Here is a 19,628-nt window from a genome sequence, read left to right on the forward strand (position 1 = left end):
GCTGGAGAGATGAGCTCAATCCTAGAAGGCAGTAAGTTAGACATACACAAAATCAAATTTAGCAAACATTCACTAGATAAGGCAATCCAAAAAGACAATTTCACCAGCAAAGTGCAAGAGCTCAGACTGAAAAACTCAATGGTTCCTTTTATTCACCAAGCAGAATTCAGCCCTAGACTCCACCTTTGTTATAGCCTTTTGCTTGGGTTAGTCCTCTTGATAATAGGACCAAATACAGGCAGAATGCTTTAAAACACAAATCCTCCAAACTCATATCCTTGTACAGGGCTGTTTTGCAATGCACATGTAAACTAGCCAGGAGGCTTTGTTATAACATGGTTATCCCATGCCCAGCTCAAGTTATTGGTTAAAAATGAGTCCCTAGTATATCCAATAATTGGGCTAAAGTCTTGGGTCTAGGTTAATGTCTCTGTACTAAAAGTGTTAACTACATATCAGGGTCACAGAAACAACCATGTAACAACCAAGTCATCTGACTCTCATATGTAATGTAGACTGCGGCTTAAGAGACTACTTTAAGGAGAGCTGCATAGGCTTCAGAAGTGCACATTTCCATTTCCTCAAAATTGACGGATGTCTTCCTGTAAACACAGACAAAACTCCCTCCAAATCCCTCCATAACCTCCCCACAAATCCTAGCATGTTCAAAATTTCTGTACAGAATGGGATGTATTGAAACATTTGCTAAAAGAAAAAACTGAAGCTATTCAGACATCTTATGCTCAGCTGAAGTAATGAATAGGAAAAAAAATGGCAGTGGGGATTAAAATTTATTTTCAAACTGTTAGTCCAGGTTACTAAAAGCAAAAGCACATAATCCCTGGTACACAGGTAGTTAATACAGCAAAAAAGATGCTTTGGAATCCTGCTATTTATCTGTAGGGTCTCAATATTTGGCACTCTCTCTAAAATATTACATGGCTTCTGTGACTTTGAACTGCCTGCTTTTGAGAGAGTTTTTTTTTTCCCCTCCATTTCCTCTAGCCACCATTTTTGTTTATATTTTCCTGTGCCTTTAGGGGTAGGTTAGCAATCATAGATATTAAGCCATGTCATACTGGACTACAGACTTGCTTTCCAAAAGTACCAACTGTACAGTGAAGTTCACTTTCAAAGTCTTTTAGCCTACGTCTACATCACAGCAATTTGTCAACAGAAGTTTTTGTCAGAGAATATCTTCCGAAAAACTTCTGTCAACAGATCACGGCCAAACTGCCAAGCAAGAGCAATCCGCTCCATTGACAGAGTAGCTAAACTGCCCAGCCGCTCTCTCGACTAAACAGCCAACCAGAAGCACAGCAGACAGAGCTGCCTGGTATTTCAGAAGCCCTGCCTGTCGAAAGAAGGCCCCTCAGAATGTCCAAACCAGCTTTCTGTCAAGAGAAGCGTTATGCCTCATGTGGGGCATGGTAAGACTGTTGACAAAAGTGCTGCATTCTGCCGATTTACCATCAACAGAATGCCTTGGGAATCTGGATGATCCCTGGGTTTGTCAACAAAACCCTCTAATGAAGACATAGCCTTAATGTTGCCTAGATTTCTGTGACATTGGAAATATGCAATACCACAAAAGTCAGCTTCTTTTATTGTTTACCTGTTTGTTTGCCAGATGATTATGGTAAATCTCAATGAGGCAGCTTACACATTTTATCAAGGCTTATTCCAAGGAAAGGAGAAGCACAGATTTCAAGATGCTTCTATGCTTTCATGGCCAGTAAAAGGATTACATGGTTAGTTTATTAAAACAACATATCAGAATTAAAGGATGCATAATGATTAGAGTAGTTTGCTACTTCAGTGTATTTTGCCCATTTTATGACTGATTTTTTTTAAGTTTCTGTCACCGTCTGCATACTTTCTGAAAGATCAAATAGAAGGGGTACAAAATTTTATGAATGGAAATGGCTGATACTACGTAAGTAGACACACATGCCTCTGATAGTCTGAATTTTTTTCTCATTCTATTCCCTAAAAAAACAGCTTTGAGATAAAATCAAATTAATTTATTCAAGTTTAGAAGTATTAGATACTACTTTCTAAACACAAAATTTGTACTACTGTAACCTAATGCCTAGAAACAAGTTACTATGGCAATATTATAAAAGTACTAGCATAACCAAAATACCCATCACCTTCATCGCCACATTTGATTTATGTAATTATGCTTTGCCACTCACTTTACATTTAGGTGTGTCCATTTTAATTCTCTGCTATAGTGATGTTATTTCCTTCTTAGTGAGGTAGCACTACAGTAAGGTCAAGATGCATCACTCAACATGCTTCTGACCAGATTAAGCACTGTGACTCAACAGTTTATTGATTCAACCTGTTGAGTCACTTAAAAACTTGATTAAATTACCAAAGTTACTGAACATGCCACTCTGTGGCATGCATGGCAAAAACAAGCAACTATCTTTCAGGGAAGTCATATTCCTTAGCAATAGATTTCCCACACCTCCCTCCCTTCAAAGCAAGGTCTACACTAGACATTAAAGTCAATTGTATTTCTAGCTATGGCAATTGCTTATCTACCTACCTAGTTGTCCTCAAAAAGGGAGGCCAACTGCAGAAATTCACCCATCAACCTCCCTTACACCTCACAATATTGAGGACGATAGGGGTCAACTGCCGACCTCAGACAGTTCAATTTTGCATATCCATACTAGGCAAACAAAATTGAACACCAAAAGACCGATCCTAACTGGGTCGATCTACCACGTAGTGAAGAAATACCCTAACTGTGCAGGTTCTTCAAAAAAGTGTGCCTCCCAGATACTGAAGCAAATCTGGACTTAATGTACATTTGGCAACTGAGAATCAGGGCTGTGACGAGGCAAGTACGCTTTTCTTGAACATGCTCCAATGTACAGATTGAATCTCTCGAAACTGGACTACCCTAGTCTGGCAACACACTTGGTCCAGCATCATCAGCAACCCGATAAGTGCTCTGGAGTTACAGCACTCAGGGGGATAACCAACAGGCTAGGGCCAGAATCATGGCTGGGTTAGGGAAGCATACCCAGGCAAGCCCACACAGTGGGGAGGAGTCATCCCAGTTTGTAGAGACCTAGCACCCCTGGGACCACAGCTGCAGTGCCCCAGGGGAACCAGCAGCTGTTAGCAGGGGCGAAAGCACTGACCTCCCCTGGTCCAGCAAATTCCCTGGGTTTCAGACACACCAGATTCCAAGGATGGTGGACCAGGGAGGTTCAACCTGCACGTTTCCCCACAGAGTGGGAAGAACAGTACTTTGCCACAACGGGAAGTATTACAGGTTGAACCTCTCTAGTTTGGCACTTTTTTGTCTGGCAACATCTGGAATCTGGCATGAATGTAATTAACCAGACAACCACTTATCATGGGGGTGGCCAAGTTTCCCATGGTTCTATTAAGTTTGTTTACAGCAACCAGTCCTGGTTCTCAGTGTTCTCTGCTGTGATATAGCTGTAATTTACCCCTAAACGTCTTCTAAGAGACCAGTGAGCAGTGGAAGTGTTGTAATGTTGCTAGACAATACTGACCTCCCATGGTCCAGCATGTTCTCTTGTTCAGCATGGGTCAAGTCCTGAAGTTGCCAGACTAGAGAGGTTCAACCTGTACAAAATTCGTTCTTCCAGTTGTCAGGGGTATGGCAAAAGGAGGGGGGGAAAAAAGACTAAAGTCTTTCCTTCTCCCAAAAGGCATTCAAGAGAGCAGTGCTTGGTTCCATGAAAGGAGAGAATTACCCCTATATCCCCAGAGCGAGGTCCCATGATTTCACTTGGGGTACCTGCACAGACTTATCACCCTGGGTTACGTGGTATCTCATAAATTGAAGCTTGATGTCAATCCCAATGCACATGAACCTACAAACATTTTGGACTCAAACTCTTTCTGATCTTCGTTTGTTAAACATTGTCACATTCTCAGAGGCTGCAGAAAATAATTCACAGCATCTAGTTGACACAGCTTGTAGTAAGAAGCATTTTTTTAAATAAATCTCAGATCTTAAAGTTATTGATGTAGAAATGGCTGGCTTAAAACCTAACATTTATCATGAGGTGTTGAGTTAGATAATCATAATAGTCCCTTCCCCTTTATGGCTTTGAAAACAGGCTCACAAAAAGCAAAAACCATGAACATTCTGTGCCTTACACAAAATATCCTGCCTCCCTAAAAACAATTAATCTTTTCATATAGGGATACAGTACTTGTTACAAAAGAATACAGTGGGAAAGTGTTCAGTCCACTACCTAGACCAGGGGTAGGCAATAAATTTTGCTGGGATGCCACGCCAAGAATTTGGTAAATGGTCAAGGATGCACTCTCCATTAATATCATGGAAGGAGTTCTGGGGTCTGGGATGGACATTGGGTACAGAAGGGCAATTAGGGTAAGGGTCTAGGGTGTAGGCTTGTGACCTAGGGCAGGACTGGGTTGTTAGCTGGGACAGGAGATTTGGGGCCCCCCTCCCCCAGCCTCGCAGCGTTCTGAGACACAGGAAACAGGGAGCCTGGCTGAGGCTCTTGCTCTGCTGTGGGCCAGATCTGGCCGCTTGGTGGGGTAGATCTGGCCTTCAAGCCATATTTTGCACGGCCTGACCTACATTCAGTAAAATGTAACTGAAAAATTAAACTACTGTATATATAAACCATCAATTTGTTTGGTCAATTTGGAACATATGTAACAATTTTTATAACATTATAAGATAGGTTCCTTTGTTCTGCACGGGAAATAAAGCCTTTACAAGACAACATTTATTTCACCCCACCAGTTTATACAGGTTTTTCAGTAACTACTAGTTCTGCTATCCACCCGAAGAACCCTTCACTCTTACTAGAAGTCACATACCACCTGAGCTTCATTTACTCATTTATCTGCATCAGAAAGAATTAAACAGTAACCAGCCTTGCAGAATACCTGCAAATCAGATTTGTTAATCAAAAAAATTTAATCTTAATACAAATGGATTCTGCAGACTGATTTGGATTAACTAGGTCTGGCTGTGCCTCCATCTGGAAGTTATATATTTTCTAACATTAGCCACATATTGAAAAACAGATTCAGATGTTTGGAACAGGTTCAGAACAGTTGTAAGAAATTTTAGATACAAATGAAAAATCAGTTTTAATGTGTTTTTCCCCCTCTCAGTTTTCTCAGTGAACACTTGTACATGAACTTGTACAGTTTTCTCAGTGAACACATGATAGTTGGGGGTGGGGGGGGGTTGCTTTGGAAGGATTGTGTAAAGTACTGGAACCTGATCTCCCTCTTATTGCCTACTAGGGTTTTAACCCTGACCCTGAAAAAGAATCACAATGCCAAGTGGAGATAATTCTCCTGCCCCACCGACTAGAAATAAGGTTGGAAGGCTAAAATTCTGCTATCAGCATAATTATTCCACCTACAGCTGGGAGGATTCATTGCCTCTGACAGCTCCTCCTTATTTTTAAAATCACAAAATAGTTAAAATTGGTACAACCCAATGCCAACAAAATTCCTTCCCCAATTCTTTTTGTATGTTTTTTTAAAATCCATAGAAGTATACAGTATGTTATGTTTGTTTTGAACATCAACTCATTACATACCTAGAGAGAGGTACTTCCTGACCTACCTCATCTTTTTGCTGGTCTTGGGTTTCGATGTGGTGTTCCTTGCTTTCTTTTCCTTTGGTTCTTTGGGAATCTTGGGGGGTTTTGGAGGCTTGGGTTCTTTAGGCTCCTTCTTTTCCTTAGGCTCTTTAGGATCCTTCGGCTCCTTTTTTGACTTGGGCTTCTTCTTTTTCTTTTTCTCTTCTTGGGAGCAATCCAACAAGTTCCTGGTTTGATCCTGGCTGGCAAGACCACCAGGAAAATCCTCTTTACCAAAACCTTTACTGGAACCCTCAGCAAGAATGTGATTGTTTTTTTTCTTCTTCTTCTTCTGCTGAGGCTGCTGTTCAATGGATGGCAGGTAGTCATCCTTTTTCACTAGCTGAGTAGTCAGTCCACTAACCTGAGTCATATCCGGCACTGGTTTCTCTGCAAAGGGCTCCGATGGAGAATGCTAAGAAACACAAACAGACATTAAATTAGCATAGCATTATAAAAACACGCTTTTGTGGCCCATAAAATTTAAGGCTTTCTACTTCGGGGCTGAAAGGTCATGGAGGGAGATGAGACAAACCAAAGTAAATTGGTAACAATCCAATCAATAATTATAAGCATTGCTATGCTGTTATGGTTGTCCCAGATCAGCGATTAAGTATTGATAACTGAACTCCTATAAAAGGTATAAATCCTCAAACAAAATTTCATACACCAAATGAAATTCATTTAGAAAGGAAAGACTTAGAAAGGAAAAAAAATAAGGCATGCACTGGCCTCCGCCAGCCAGCCAGATTGGTTGCTTTGTTGGTTTGTTTTCTTGGTCTGACCATAGGTAACTGCTTAATATATTTTGGGAGACGAGAGAGCTGAGGGGACTAGCAGCAGGATAAACTGGGCATAACATCGGAGCCCTGATTGCATGAGGAAGAGCAGCCAGGCTAAATCTGAGATGCGCACACACACGAAGATACACATCTCAGAGAACTGGAAGGGACCTCAGGAGGTCAGAGTCCAGTCCCCTGAACTCTTGGCAGGACCAAGTACCATACCTCCCCAACCCCCCCCCCTTTTTTTTTTTGGGGGGGGAGGGGGGAATCTATTTGCCCCAGATTCGTAAATGGCCCCCTCAAGGATTAAACTCACAACCCTGGGTTTAGCAGTCCAACCCTCAAACCACAGTGCTACCCCTCCTCCCAATTATGACTTGGCACAAACTGGCCTGTTGATCCTAATCTCTGATTCTACTCTGCCCCCTTTCAACCCAGGCTCCAGCTCCATCCCATGACCTCCAGTTCTGGTTACCTCCTCTGCTTGGCAGAGGAAGTGGAAGGAAGGCTCTGCCTGAAACCTCACTGCCTTTCCACTCCCAAATCTTCAGGGTGTAGGCAGTAAGTGGAGCAGGTTGGCATGGGTCAGAGGTAGCCTGGGTTGATGAGGCTGTAGCACCATTACTGAAAGACTGCAGCTCAGTTACCTGACTTAATCTTTAATTTTTGGGAGGAAGGGGATTTCAATATTGACCACCAAAAGGGGTTTCATTAGATTTTACAGCCCTCTGCTATCCTCAAGTCATTCTTCCTTGATATAAAGGTTATTTCAGACCTTCCTAATATTCTAGTAACAGCTATTTTGTTTGAGTAATCTGGGATGCTTGAGTTGTTTACATGCAATTTTGTCATCTGAAAACAAGTATTAAGTTTAGCTTCTGAACCTACAGTTGGAAAGTTAACCGGACACAATCACAAAGCTGCGTTTACACAGTAGAACTACACCAGGGTCATTTACACAGGTGTATGCAGCACATCAACATTTTGATTAACATGCCAGAGATTGAATTAAGGACCTCCAGTGCCAAGAGTGTATTTGCAGCAGGGGTGTGGCACCTACAGCCCATAGCCTGCCTTGATCCATCCAGCATGACACACTCAGGACTTCTCCCCAGAACACTTCAGCTCCAGTCACGTGGTGAGGGGTTGTGGCTGGGGTACTAGTGCCTGCTCCCTGTTGCGGGGAGGGTGCGGGATCTCAAAGCTTCACAGGTCTAGTCAAGGCAGGATCTAGCTCACAGGCTCTACCAGATTCAGGGAGGAGGCAGCTCTGTAAGGGGCTGGGAAGTGCTGCATGCAGGCATCGCCCACATCATTGCTCCCCCAGGCCAGCAACCGTGGTGAATGGTGCCTTAATGGAGCACTTCCCTGCTGTGACCAAATCTATGTGGAGACACCTGTGTGCATTTTCCCCCGGGTGCTGCACCAAATAGGTGCCCCAATCTCTTGTCACTCATACCCAGACCCTGCACCCTCACCCTGCTCCTGCATGCCCCCTACTATCCAGACACTGCATTGTCATCCCACCCTGTAACCTCTCCTCCCATGTACCCTAAGCCCCTGGCTCCTGCATCCTTCCTTCTGCCCAGACCCTGTACCCCCATGCCACTCCTGCACCCTACCAACCACTCATGCACTGTGTACCCAGCCCGCTCCCCAGCCAACAACTCCCATACACTGCCAATGCAAAATCTACTAGCCCTAGGCCCCCAGAACAGTTAATCCACCCCTGGGGGAAGCCCTCAGCCCTCTGCCTTCACAGAGCTGGAGAAGTGCAAGGAGAACTCATCAGTTGGGGAACCAGGTTTGTAAGGGATTTTTTTTTTTTGGCTTCTCACTTGTGAGTAGCCCCCAACTGAATGAAGTTTTCCCACCCATGTTTCATAGTACATGCTGAAGAGCCCTGGTTCTGGATTTGTGGTTGTGGATTTCTTATCCACTGCGGATCAGGCACAAAAAACTAATATAAAAACATCCCCACAATGTACCATGTTCTCCCACAGCACTTTGGAAGCATAGCAGGTCTATGTGCTGTGCAGCTCCCACAGTTCATGGCATAAATCTGGAGCAAGCACAGAATGCCTGTTTGCATCTATTCTGATGCATCTGATCTGATGAAGTGAGTCTGTGCTCACGAAAGCTCATGCTCAAAACTTTTCTGTTAGTCTATAAGGTGCCACAGGACCCTTCGTTGCTGTTTGCATCTATTGTTTGTTTCATTTCACTCAGTGCTTTACATAGTTCTGCCCTACCAAACTGCTGTGAAGACAAGGAGTTGTGTCTTCACACTATCAATGTGTGCTAATGTTCATTACCAACCAGGATCTAAAACATAACAAATTTATGTGAACCTATGGTATGGTACACTTTTGTTAGGGATCCAAATTAGGCATAGTATGCTAAATATTCTTTATGCAGACAAGGTTTATTCGGTCATCCAAGGGGGCGTTTTTTGTTTGTTTAATTTCAGATTTTAAATTTCTCATGGCTGTTAGTGTAAGCTGTTGAGTATAAATCCAAGTAGGTTATCCTAGAAACAATAATGTACATTGAGAAAAGTTAACATTTACCCTGTTATTGTCCTAGCATTGCCAGAAGGTCACCAGTGGTTGCAACAGCACAAACAATAGCATAAACCAGGGGGAATATTTTTCCTCACACTGTAGTTACTGAGCAGTAAGAACACATATGTAGTGTACACTAAACTTCCATCAATGGATCTCTTCTAATGATGCCTCAAACAACGGTAGATATCTTGAAAATTCTTAATATGGGTAAAACCCCTTATCTTCCAAGAGGCAACTAGTGTTTCTACCGCTCCTCACAGCTTTCCAACGTAGCTGCAGTTAAACTGCCAAAAATACCACTTTTACTTTACTGCCCCTTGGAAAAAAAAACCTTGGACAGTATAGCTCACGCAATGGAACTATATATAAACATGGCAAAGAACTGAGGAGAAGGTTGGAGAGAGGGGAAATTAGATTGGGAGACAAAGGGACAGGATGGCTAAGACCATGTCTTGCTGTGGCACCTTGGACAATTTACTTTGTGGCCCTGTCGACACTTACTGGCACTGCCAACCTACTTCAACTACACAAATACCAGAGCTGAAGTTGACATACGTACTGCAGCATCTTGTGTGTGGTAAGGTCAACACAGGCTGCTTGCCAATCAACACTGACTACTCTTCTCCTTTTGGTGGAGCACTGGTGTTGATGGGTGAGAGCTCAGAGATGGATTTAGCATGTCTACAGCTGAACTGATTGCTTCAACATCAATCCACTGCAGAGTGTAGAGAAGGCCTATCTGTCTATGCATGAATTAGATTGTAAGCTCTTTGGTGTAGGGAATGTTTGCTTTAAGGCACTATTGCAATAGTGACAAGGAAGAGCATTTTCTAGTACAGGAAGGAAAGGATTGTGGAGAGAAGGAAGAGATAAAAGCTCATTTTTCCAAGGTTAAGAGTAAATGGCATTGTTTCATAGTTATCAGACATTTTACTGGTAGCAGCCAATACAAAACATGGCATCCCTAAAGACAGTCCAAAAGGAATTGCCACACCAGACCATACATGTGGGTCCATGTAGACCACAGTAGAAACAGATACTTCTAAGGAAGATGCCAACTACCAGAAGTTAGGCAGATGTGCTTGCACATTAAGTCTCCTCCTCAGCCCCTGTGAGAGACTGGTTTTCACCCTGAAGCATGTGACTTAATAGCTCTTCAAAATCTGTTCACATGAGTGACAAGTTATTATCCATACATGCATCTAATCCAGTGCTCCCTCTATTCTTCTCTACCCATATATGGAATAAATTTTGTTATGTGCACAAAACCACGTGTGTATGAATGCCACCAGTAGAAACACATGCTGCTGACTGAACATGCTCTGATAATCAGCCGCTTAGCATTTGACTCTGTCCTGGGTGGCTGTCCAAGTGCTTATCTTCCAGGGAACAGTGGTCCAATCTCTTCCTTTTTTTTTTTTTTAAAAGTTTGCAAAGTTCCGGGCCTCAGTGTCATGAAGCAATGAGTTCCATGGTTTAATTTTTACAAGTATTTCCTTTTATCAGTTTTGAATTTGTCCTTTGTTCTTGAGTTGAGACAAAACCAGAAGCTCTTGATCTACCTTCTCTATTTTCATTATTTTATGTACTTTTTATCATTCCATCTTCTTTTTTAAAAATACTACTACCAAGGGCTTATATAGAGCCCTGAAAGGATTTCTGCAAAAGAAAAATCCCACTCATCAATCTCTGAACTGCCTAAATTTGCCTTAAAAAAAAAGAAAAAAAGATGAGCAACCATTTCCACACAAAGTATTCAAGGTTTGACTACACCCCATCAACTTATACAAAAGCATTATAATAGTCACCATATTACTCTCCATTCCACACCCATCCTAATACCTTGTTTAACTGCAGCTGCACATTGAGCCAAGATTTTCACTCAGCTGCACACAATGACACTCAGACCCTTTTCCTGAATGATAACAGTGAATTTAGAACCATGTAAGGTATATGAATAGTTCAAATTTTTCCCTCCGTTGTTCATTTAATTTGCAATCCGGTAGGAATCCCATTACTTTCCATCTTCCCAGGAGACCAGGGAGGCGGGGTGTGGTGTTTAGAATACGCCTTCCAGGGTTCCCACCACCACCACACCCCACACCCCGTTCCATGTTCCTGCTTTTTGATATCACCACAAAGACTAACTTTTAAATCATGTTTTAGATAGTAGCTTTACGTTTCCAGATAGAAACTGTCCACTCTCTTGCTTATGTTTACTTAAATGCTTGCTCTTAGCACTAGTCTTAGTCTGCACAATTAAACCTGTTTCATTTGCAGGTATTCTTTGCTTCCAGTTTTGGTTGCAATGGTTAAAAATGGTATACTGGAACCTTAAAAACAGACACTCCTATTCATCTTAAGTTTTGCAAAATCTTATTTTAAAAAAATCTCTAACTTTCGGGCCAAATTAAAATTAAATTTTTCTTCTAAAAATTATTCACAGGGATTTTTTTCAAAAATGCACAGCAGCCAAAAAAGCCACTGACACTAAAAAGTTTCAATGAAGTCTTTTCTATGTCAATGAGTTACAAGACTGAAGATATATAATTTTACCTACTTTTCAAAGTGTGCTTGTTAAGCAAAGTTCAGAGGATTGATCCACTGGTTTCAAAATGATTGTTGCTTTATTTTTGTGCAAGCACTTTTTGTGCAAACACTAGCTAGAAATGGCAAGATTTAGAACAGACTAGTAAAAACCAGGAAATGTGAAGTTAAGGTTCACATTCTCTCCAACTTCCCCTATGCACAATGGTGTGAAAATGATTAAAACTGTCGTAATTTTAACTTTTCTATCTTATGTCTAGAGTTTACATTAAACTTATTTTGATCTCCATCTCCTTCATTTCTTAAGAGTCCCTTAAAAGTACACTGAAGTTTTGTAATATGTCAGTTGTAGACTTTCAGGTCCTTTCAATCCCATTTACTGTCTCAAAAATTCTTATATATAACATTTACTCAAGTGGTGTTTAAAAATATTTAATTTATATTACATGCACAAATTACATGTAAAATTAGAAACTCAAAAACCTAAGTACCAGCTCCTATTCACAATACCAGCTTACTGAGAATTAAAAATAGGCATCAATGCTCAACCAAGAAAGACAACTTATACATTTAAATATTTCTGTATTTCTAGAAATTTTCATTTCACGTACCTCAGAAGCATAGATTAGTAAAACAGCCAAGGCCTACTCTAATTAGCTGTTTTGTATGACTTTTGTCGCATTCTACTTTACAAATTTTTAATTTAGAATTTTTGTATATCAATATGATCTTTAATATTTAGCATTATACATTTCAAAAGTGGGCGTGATTTTGTCTAGCTTCCTATGCATTGCATGTTAATATTTTTGTACCATTCTGAAACTGTATATCCCTGACTGACAGCCCCACATTGCTCCCTAGTGTGAAGCTGTGTAGGAGCAGCACAAATCTGGGAGGAGGCAGAGAGAGATCAGGAGCAGCACAGAGGCATATCTCCATCCTAGAACACTTGTCAGATTAAAAAAAAAAAACAAAAAAGAAAAGAAAAAACCCACCAAAACCAAGGCTAGAGAAGGGAAGGAAGGTAGGACAGATTCTTGCCAGTAAATATTAGCTTATGCCTATCAAGGGGACTTATTTCAAATAGTTCTTCATCTTTAGACCTATATTGGATTAACTAGATACAGAATCAATTTCTAGTGACAGAACTCCTGTTGTACATTTACAAAAATCTGTAAAATGGTATTTACCACATACATTTACAAAAAGGTTGAAAACTTACCTGCACACGTCCAAACATAAATCATTTTTCCCCAGAGCTTTTAGTAATAAATTAGGCCATAATTTAGCACCTTGGTACAGAATTTACTCTTCCACAGGAAAGAAACCGGTAAAGATTAAATACAAATCAGTATTAATCCTATTTCATATGCAGGCAAAATTATTTTTGGTACTATTTGAAATAAGGTGAAAAAGGTGCTCAGAAATATTGCAGTGTTTACTAAACCCACATCTCCTTAAATCTTTTTGAGAAAAGCTGTTTTTGTAAACATTTAACAAAGAACAGATGGCCTGTTTTAATCATGTGAAAAAAAAAATGGAGCTCACATTAATACTGCAGACTACTGGGTCTAGTCACCTCCCTAACCAGCAGTACTGTCTTCCATAATGCCACTTAATTTTACTATGGACATTTTCTCATCAATTCCCACTGCCTGACAGTTAATCAATGTGATTAACATGCAATATCACCATGCAGGACGTTGCTTAAAAAAAAAAATCTTGCTTATTGGCAGAAATGTGGAGATTCACAAGACTTTAAAGAGTCTAAAAATTTTCAAATTTTTAAAAATAAACTTGCTGCTCAACAGATTGCCATTGACAGTAAAATAATGCTTCATAAAATTAAAACAACCATATCTGAACAAATTTCATACACACATGACATTTGAGAAAACATTTCAGTTATGTACAGTCTCACCCCAGGAGTTCACATTTATTTATGTTTAATTTGCAAACAAACATTGGATGCTCAAAGATTTAATACGTTAAAAATAAAGAAGCTTTTGCTCTATGGATGTTTACACGTTTAGATCCAAACTCATTTTCTACTGCTCAGAGAAGATGGATGGCTCAAATGAGGCCTGTTATATCAAGTGGCAGGATGGACAGGATGCAGAATTAATCCAATGAGGGTTAGTGCGGGGTGGGGGGGAATTAAGGAGGAGACAATCTTCTGCTGCTTGAATAAGGATTGAAACAACGTGACCTATACTTAAGTAGTAATAGCAGAGGAGTGTCAGTTCCCTGGCAGAGGAGCCTCCTGAAGTACTGAGATTTTCAGCTCTCCAATAAGAGCAGCAGAGTATGTGACATGACTCAGCTAACTGTAAGATATCAACACCAGCATTAGAGAACATCCCTACTTACTCCAACAGCTGAGAAACCCATTTTTTATTTTGCATCAGGCATACTTCTAGACACCAAGAGCCCCTTTAGACTCTACGAAGCACATCTCTAAAACCACATTTTATTTACAGATCCAGAATCTCAGCTGTTCACGATGGTGCAGAATAGGAGAAGAAATGTCCATTCAGTTTCTTGACTCCAAAATCTGAACTGCTCCCAACACCATCCCCAAATTATGGGACAATCTTATACAGATCCAAACTTTTCAGATTAAGCAAATCACTGCTGAATACTTTTCCTCAATCACAAGTAGGATTCTATTAAGTTTTATCTCCATCTAAACAGATAAGCTGAGTCTCTTCAGAAAGGTGCAGACCGCATCCAGTGACTGAATTCAGAACTCCCTTGAAAGAGTGAGCAATAAGGGCAAGAGGTTAGACAAGGGGAGACAATGGCAGTGCACCTGGAAAATAAGAGTTCTGTGTACTGCCAAAGGATAGGGCTGTACCAAATACACAGTTGTGTGGAGGCAGGGGAACATGCCACAGGCACTGAAATCTGATCTACTACATAAAATATGGTTCCCTGAATACTTTTACCATCTAGTAAACACACTTCATGGAGGAGACCAGCATTTCTCAAACTGGGCCCAATTCAAACAGGGAGAACTGGGAGATTGTGGTGTTGCCAGCCTTACTTCTGCGCTGTCTTCAGAGCTGGGTGGCTGCAGTAGCAGCACGGGCCAGGAGCCCAGCTGTGAAGGCAGCACTCTGCCAGCAGCAGCACAGAAGTGAAGGTGACAATGCTACACTATGCCACCCTTACTTCTGCTGGTGGAGATGCTGCCTTAAGACAGGGTGGGCAAACTCCGACCCACCAAGACACTAGATACTGCCTGAAGACTGCCCCACACTGCGACCTTCAGGCACACAGCAGGAAGCCACTTAATGCAGAAGGGGGAAGACTTTGCATGCTGTGTCCCCCCCCCCCAGCCCCGCCCTCTCCCCAGTTCAAATCTCTCAGTTTCTACTGGCTGGTTTCTGGCCAACAGGTGTTCAGAGATTCTGCTGGGGGGCAGGAGCAGCATGTGAAGCCTCCCCCTTCGCTCAGCGTTTGGAGTAGACTTGCCATATGGAGCAGGCTTGACCAATCTGGGCCTGCCACAGGCAGGGAGCCTGACTCAGAGGTGCCTGACCTAAGTGCCTCCTGGCCACAGCCTGCCTCTGGCACCCCAGTCCCTCCCTCCCCCCAACTCCCCACCCCAGATGACCACCCAAACCCTCAGTAATCCCATGCCCCAGGTCACAACTCCCTCCCAGATGCCACCCCTTCTTACACCCTCTCCCAGGCCAGAAATCTCTCCTGCACCCATACCGCACCCCACCATCTGCCCCAACTGACAGCCCCCTCCCCTTTACCCAAACTCTCTCACCACGCCCCCACTTTCTCATGCACCAAAGTTCTCTACCCCAGCCCCCTTCTGCACCCAACCTCTGCCCCACACCCTGCACCCCCACTACAGAAAAAAGCGGCCTATGACCACTTACCCAATAATGCTGGCTACCCCTGCCTTAAGAACTGGGTGCCTGGAAAGAAGCCCCTACTCTCCAGTCACCCACCTCAGAAGGCAGCACAGAAGCACACCCCTCACCCACACTAACACCACAGCTCACCTGCCCCCCATCCCCAGTAATGCCCTTTAGACTCAGGACCCCTACAGTTACGGCATAATGAAATTTCAGAGGTAAATATCTGAAAACATGACATTAACTGTTGTAAAAACCCCGCGACTGTGAAATTGACCAGCAATGGAGATTCATTGTTAGATTCAAGCTCAGTGTCAGGCTTCAGGGAGATGAAGTCTCTACCTGTAATATATGCCCCATTCCCACCACTTTGAAACCCACTGTTACCTTTTTCTCTTCATTGAGTTAAAGCCTTGCTCCTAGTGTTTACCCACGTGCACTAGGGCCTTCAGGACTTTCCCCCAACTTATCAAGGCTCTCCCTTTCCTTTTACTTTCCCTTCCACTTCATATAATCTTCCTAAAACTTTCAGCCTCCTGATTCCTTTGCCATTTCATCACTTCAGGATTTCTTTCATGCTGGCCCCTGAATCTGCAATAGGCTCTGAGCTGGTCGACACTAGCACATCCAGCTGCCAAGTTGGAAGAATCAGGAGAAGAGCTGGGGGAGACCGAGCTCACCACTATGTGTCAGTTAACCCTATAATTAAGGGTGCACTTGGAGCTAGTTTCGGGATATCCAGGTTAGTGATAATCCTGCTAAGGAGACTAAAAATAGTGGTTTAGATCCAGCAGCATGGGATGCAACCAGAACCACTGACACAGACCTCGTTACTAGAGCCCACATTGGGATTAGCATCACCATGTCTTCGCTCCTATTTTTAGCTGCATTCATTAATTGTATGAGTGGCAATCACACCTTTGATTTCAGCACAGAAGCACTCAGTCAAAGTCTCGATCAACTACTAGTACAGGTGCACCACTCCTAGAATACAGGTACAACCTCACTGCTTGGAGAGGCAAGCACCTCCAACCCCACACCTCACTGTGGCTACTGGCCTTCGCCTCCCCAGCCCACACACAATGAGGTTCGCTGGCCCCCAGCCTGACATAGTGCACCCCAGGATGCTGGGGAGCTGGCAGATGGTGCAGCTGCAGCCTGTCCCAGCCCCCTTCCCAGTGCTGGAAGGTCAGGTGCTGCAGCACAGGCCCCAGTGTCTGCTACTACAAGAGTAGGCTGGGGGAAGAAGCATGGGGCCCTCCAGAGGAACATGGGAAGCACCAGGTGAGGCAGTTTGGAAGGAATCTCCTTCCCCCAACCTCGGATATCCACTGCCCAGGCTCACTCATTCATCAGGGCAGTTCTTCCTTTTAAAAATACCTCTACACAACCCATCTCTTCAAATAATCCTTCCTCGCTTCTGATGACTAAATTCCATACTCTGTTCTAAACCACCATCCTGGGTACAATTTTACATGAAAGACCTTTAGAGGAAAGAGTAGATTTGATATTACTTGAGTGTTGAGGCAAGGTACCATTATTCAGTGCCATTTGGTTACAATATATAATAATGATGAGCAGCGTTCCCTATAAACTGTGCATTTGTGTGGCCACTCAGGAGAGACTCAGATGCCATGCAGCTGATTTGCAGAGCACCCACAGCTGGGGCAGAGGGGAGGGGGCGCTCCCCTTCTGGTGGTGTACATTTGCACATGCTCCCATACACATAAAAATGTATTCCACACACGGATGGAAAAGATCAGCAGGCACTTTGGTGAGAAGACTCAAATGCCTACCACTGTTAACATTTCAGGATCCACAGTGAGAGCTGATTTTATCCACCACAAAGCACTTTTTCCAGAGGGCTCCTTTACAATATAAGGAAAAGCCCAAACAGTTAAGTTTAAGCAGAACAATTCTGAAGAGTTTTCCACTTCTTCTTTGAACACGGTAGACAAGGTCAAACGATTATATACTCTTTTACAGAAGGGTACAGTAATAAATAATCCTATAATTTAGTAAAACTGGGGATACATTGCCATGACTCTAGTTTCCACTCACTCCCACCCACGTCCTGAATTAACAGATTTTGAAGAAATTGTTACCTGACCACTTCATCTGGCATAGTCTCCAAACCTACCGGTATGATCTTGCATTGAGCTGTGTCACTGAGTACCGTGATGAGACTTGAAGGAGAGCTCTGCCTAGCTTTAAAGCTTCTCTGCTTATCAACAATGTTGGTCCAATACAAGATATTACCTCACTTCGCTTTGTCTCTCTCATATCCTAGGACCAACACGGCTACAACACAGCATATGACAACAGTTATTAATCATTTTTCCCCAGTGAAATACTCAGTTTGGTGGAATGTCCTTCAAATGTTATTTTATTTTTAAATAAGTTTTTCTGAGCCCACCTTCCTCTCTCACCTGCTTCTTCTGAAAGGGAAAAACTGAATATAAAATGTGAAGGAATAAAAGTAGCTATACCAGAAGTTCTTTCAAGATACTCAGACTGAAAAAACTAATTTTGCTAATTAAAAATAGTTTTAGCGGTTTTATAATTGGCACAAAATTTTCAGATAAATTATTTTCAAGTTGACAGGAGAATGGCTAAAACAGTCCTCCAACAGACCCCAGTTCTATATTTTTGGGCCCCCGTTGCAAGCACACAATCACCCACTTATTTTGCCAAGCTGAAGATACATCCCAGTCATGGTTCAGCACAAAATAATATTTATAAAAGGACAGTAAACAGACCACAAGCCCCACAATGGGGTGAGAGCCCATTTAAAATAGTATGTGTCCCCATTTGATAACTCTTTCAATTTCTGTGTGGCCAGCCAGTGGAAAGAATTCAAAGAAGTTAATTAGGTTTATAAATGATCCCCCTACAAGCAAACATTCAGGTACATTTTGCAGTAGTTGGAAATGATAACATTTGCTGTGCTACTTGCCTGGAGTCCTGGGAGTTACAATTCCTAAACTGAAAAACAAGAAGTCTTGTGGCACCTTATGGACTAAGATATTTTGGAGAATAAGCTTTCATGGGCAAAGACCTGCTCCATCAGATTCATGAGTGGAGGGGTGGTACATCTCATACATCTGATGAAGTGGGTCTTTGCCCACGAAAGCTTATGCTCCAAAATATCTGTTAGTCTATAAGGTGCCACAGGACTTCTTGTTGTTCTCGAAGCTACAAACTAACACGACTACCTCTCTGATTCCGATTCCTAAACTGTGGTCTGTGAAGCACTTGAGCTGGTGGTGCCTACAAAGAACTAACTAGTCACAGGTGCTTGCCATTGAAAAGAATTAGAACCAATAGTAGAAGAAACTGGCATGAAGAGCAAGAACAGCCACTAAAACCCAACTGAATACATACCTACTTCCCAAACTACTTTTTCCACATAAGCTGTTGAGGTAGTTGCCACCGCTATTTTATACAACTGCAAATGGGGCATAGGATGGCCCACAAGAGAACAGTTCTATTGTGAACTCATCCACAGTATGGAAGTGTTGAGAAATCCTGGCTTAACATAGCAGCGCCAGACCACTGCTAAAGAATTTAGTGTGAATTGTACATGTTACAAACCCAGTAAAGCACATATCCTAATCTGACATGTTTTTTCCTGTGAACAGAGTAGTCAATGCCTCTCAAGTTAACAGATTTTGCTAGCCCTAGGTGTATCACCATCCATGCCTGGTGGGGCAAACTAGGCATAGAAATCATCACAGTAAAGACTCACTCAGTTTAACATCTCCACCGTCGCCTGCTAGCAGAGTGCTATTTCAAATTGGATTGAGCTTTTCCAAACTCAGTCACCTCTCTGAAAGTTCTTGACACCTGTTTTTATGACAATGGAATGTGTTCTACCTCGGTTATCTATACTCTAAGAAGCAAAAACAAAACATGTACATGAATGAAATTTTCCTCCCTGTGCTCCCTGTGCTCCTTCAAAGTTATTCCCAAAGAACTGAAACACATTAAGCAAAATGTGAAGTAAGAATGGACACATTAAAGGATGCCTGATGTACACTCAGCTAACTCACTCTTACTTTGGATCTCATGTCTTTGAAGCATGACCACAGCCAATGGTCAAGTTTTAAATGATTTTGGTTATCAGTTTCCTTCCAATGTAAGCTGGAAGTTACCCATTTCTCCAAGACAAAAATCAAAAAGGAGCCTAACAATGGAAAGTCCCCTTATTCTAACTACCCATCA

General features: G+C 42.2%; 1 protein-coding gene across 3 annotated transcripts in view; it reads right to left on the reverse strand.

The window, feature by feature from the left end:
• CHD7 (chromodomain helicase DNA binding protein 7) overlaps window positions 1-19,628 on the reverse strand; it is a 222,973-nt gene that overhangs the window by 72,798 nt on the left and 130,547 nt on the right. For all 3 annotated transcript variants that reach the window (XM_074987153.1, XM_074987154.1, XM_074987152.1), the window contains one exon: window positions 5,615-6,045. In XM_074987153.1, coding sequence (XP_074843254.1) covers window positions 5,615-6,045 — 431 coding nt within the window. The remainder of the gene's footprint in view (window positions 1-5,614; window positions 6,046-19,628) is intronic.

The sequence above is a fragment of the Carettochelys insculpta genome, chromosome 2, assembly GCF_033958435.1.
Source record: "Carettochelys insculpta isolate YL-2023 chromosome 2, ASM3395843v1, whole genome shotgun sequence".
NCBI lineage: Eukaryota > Metazoa > Chordata > Testudines > Carettochelyidae > Carettochelys > Carettochelys insculpta.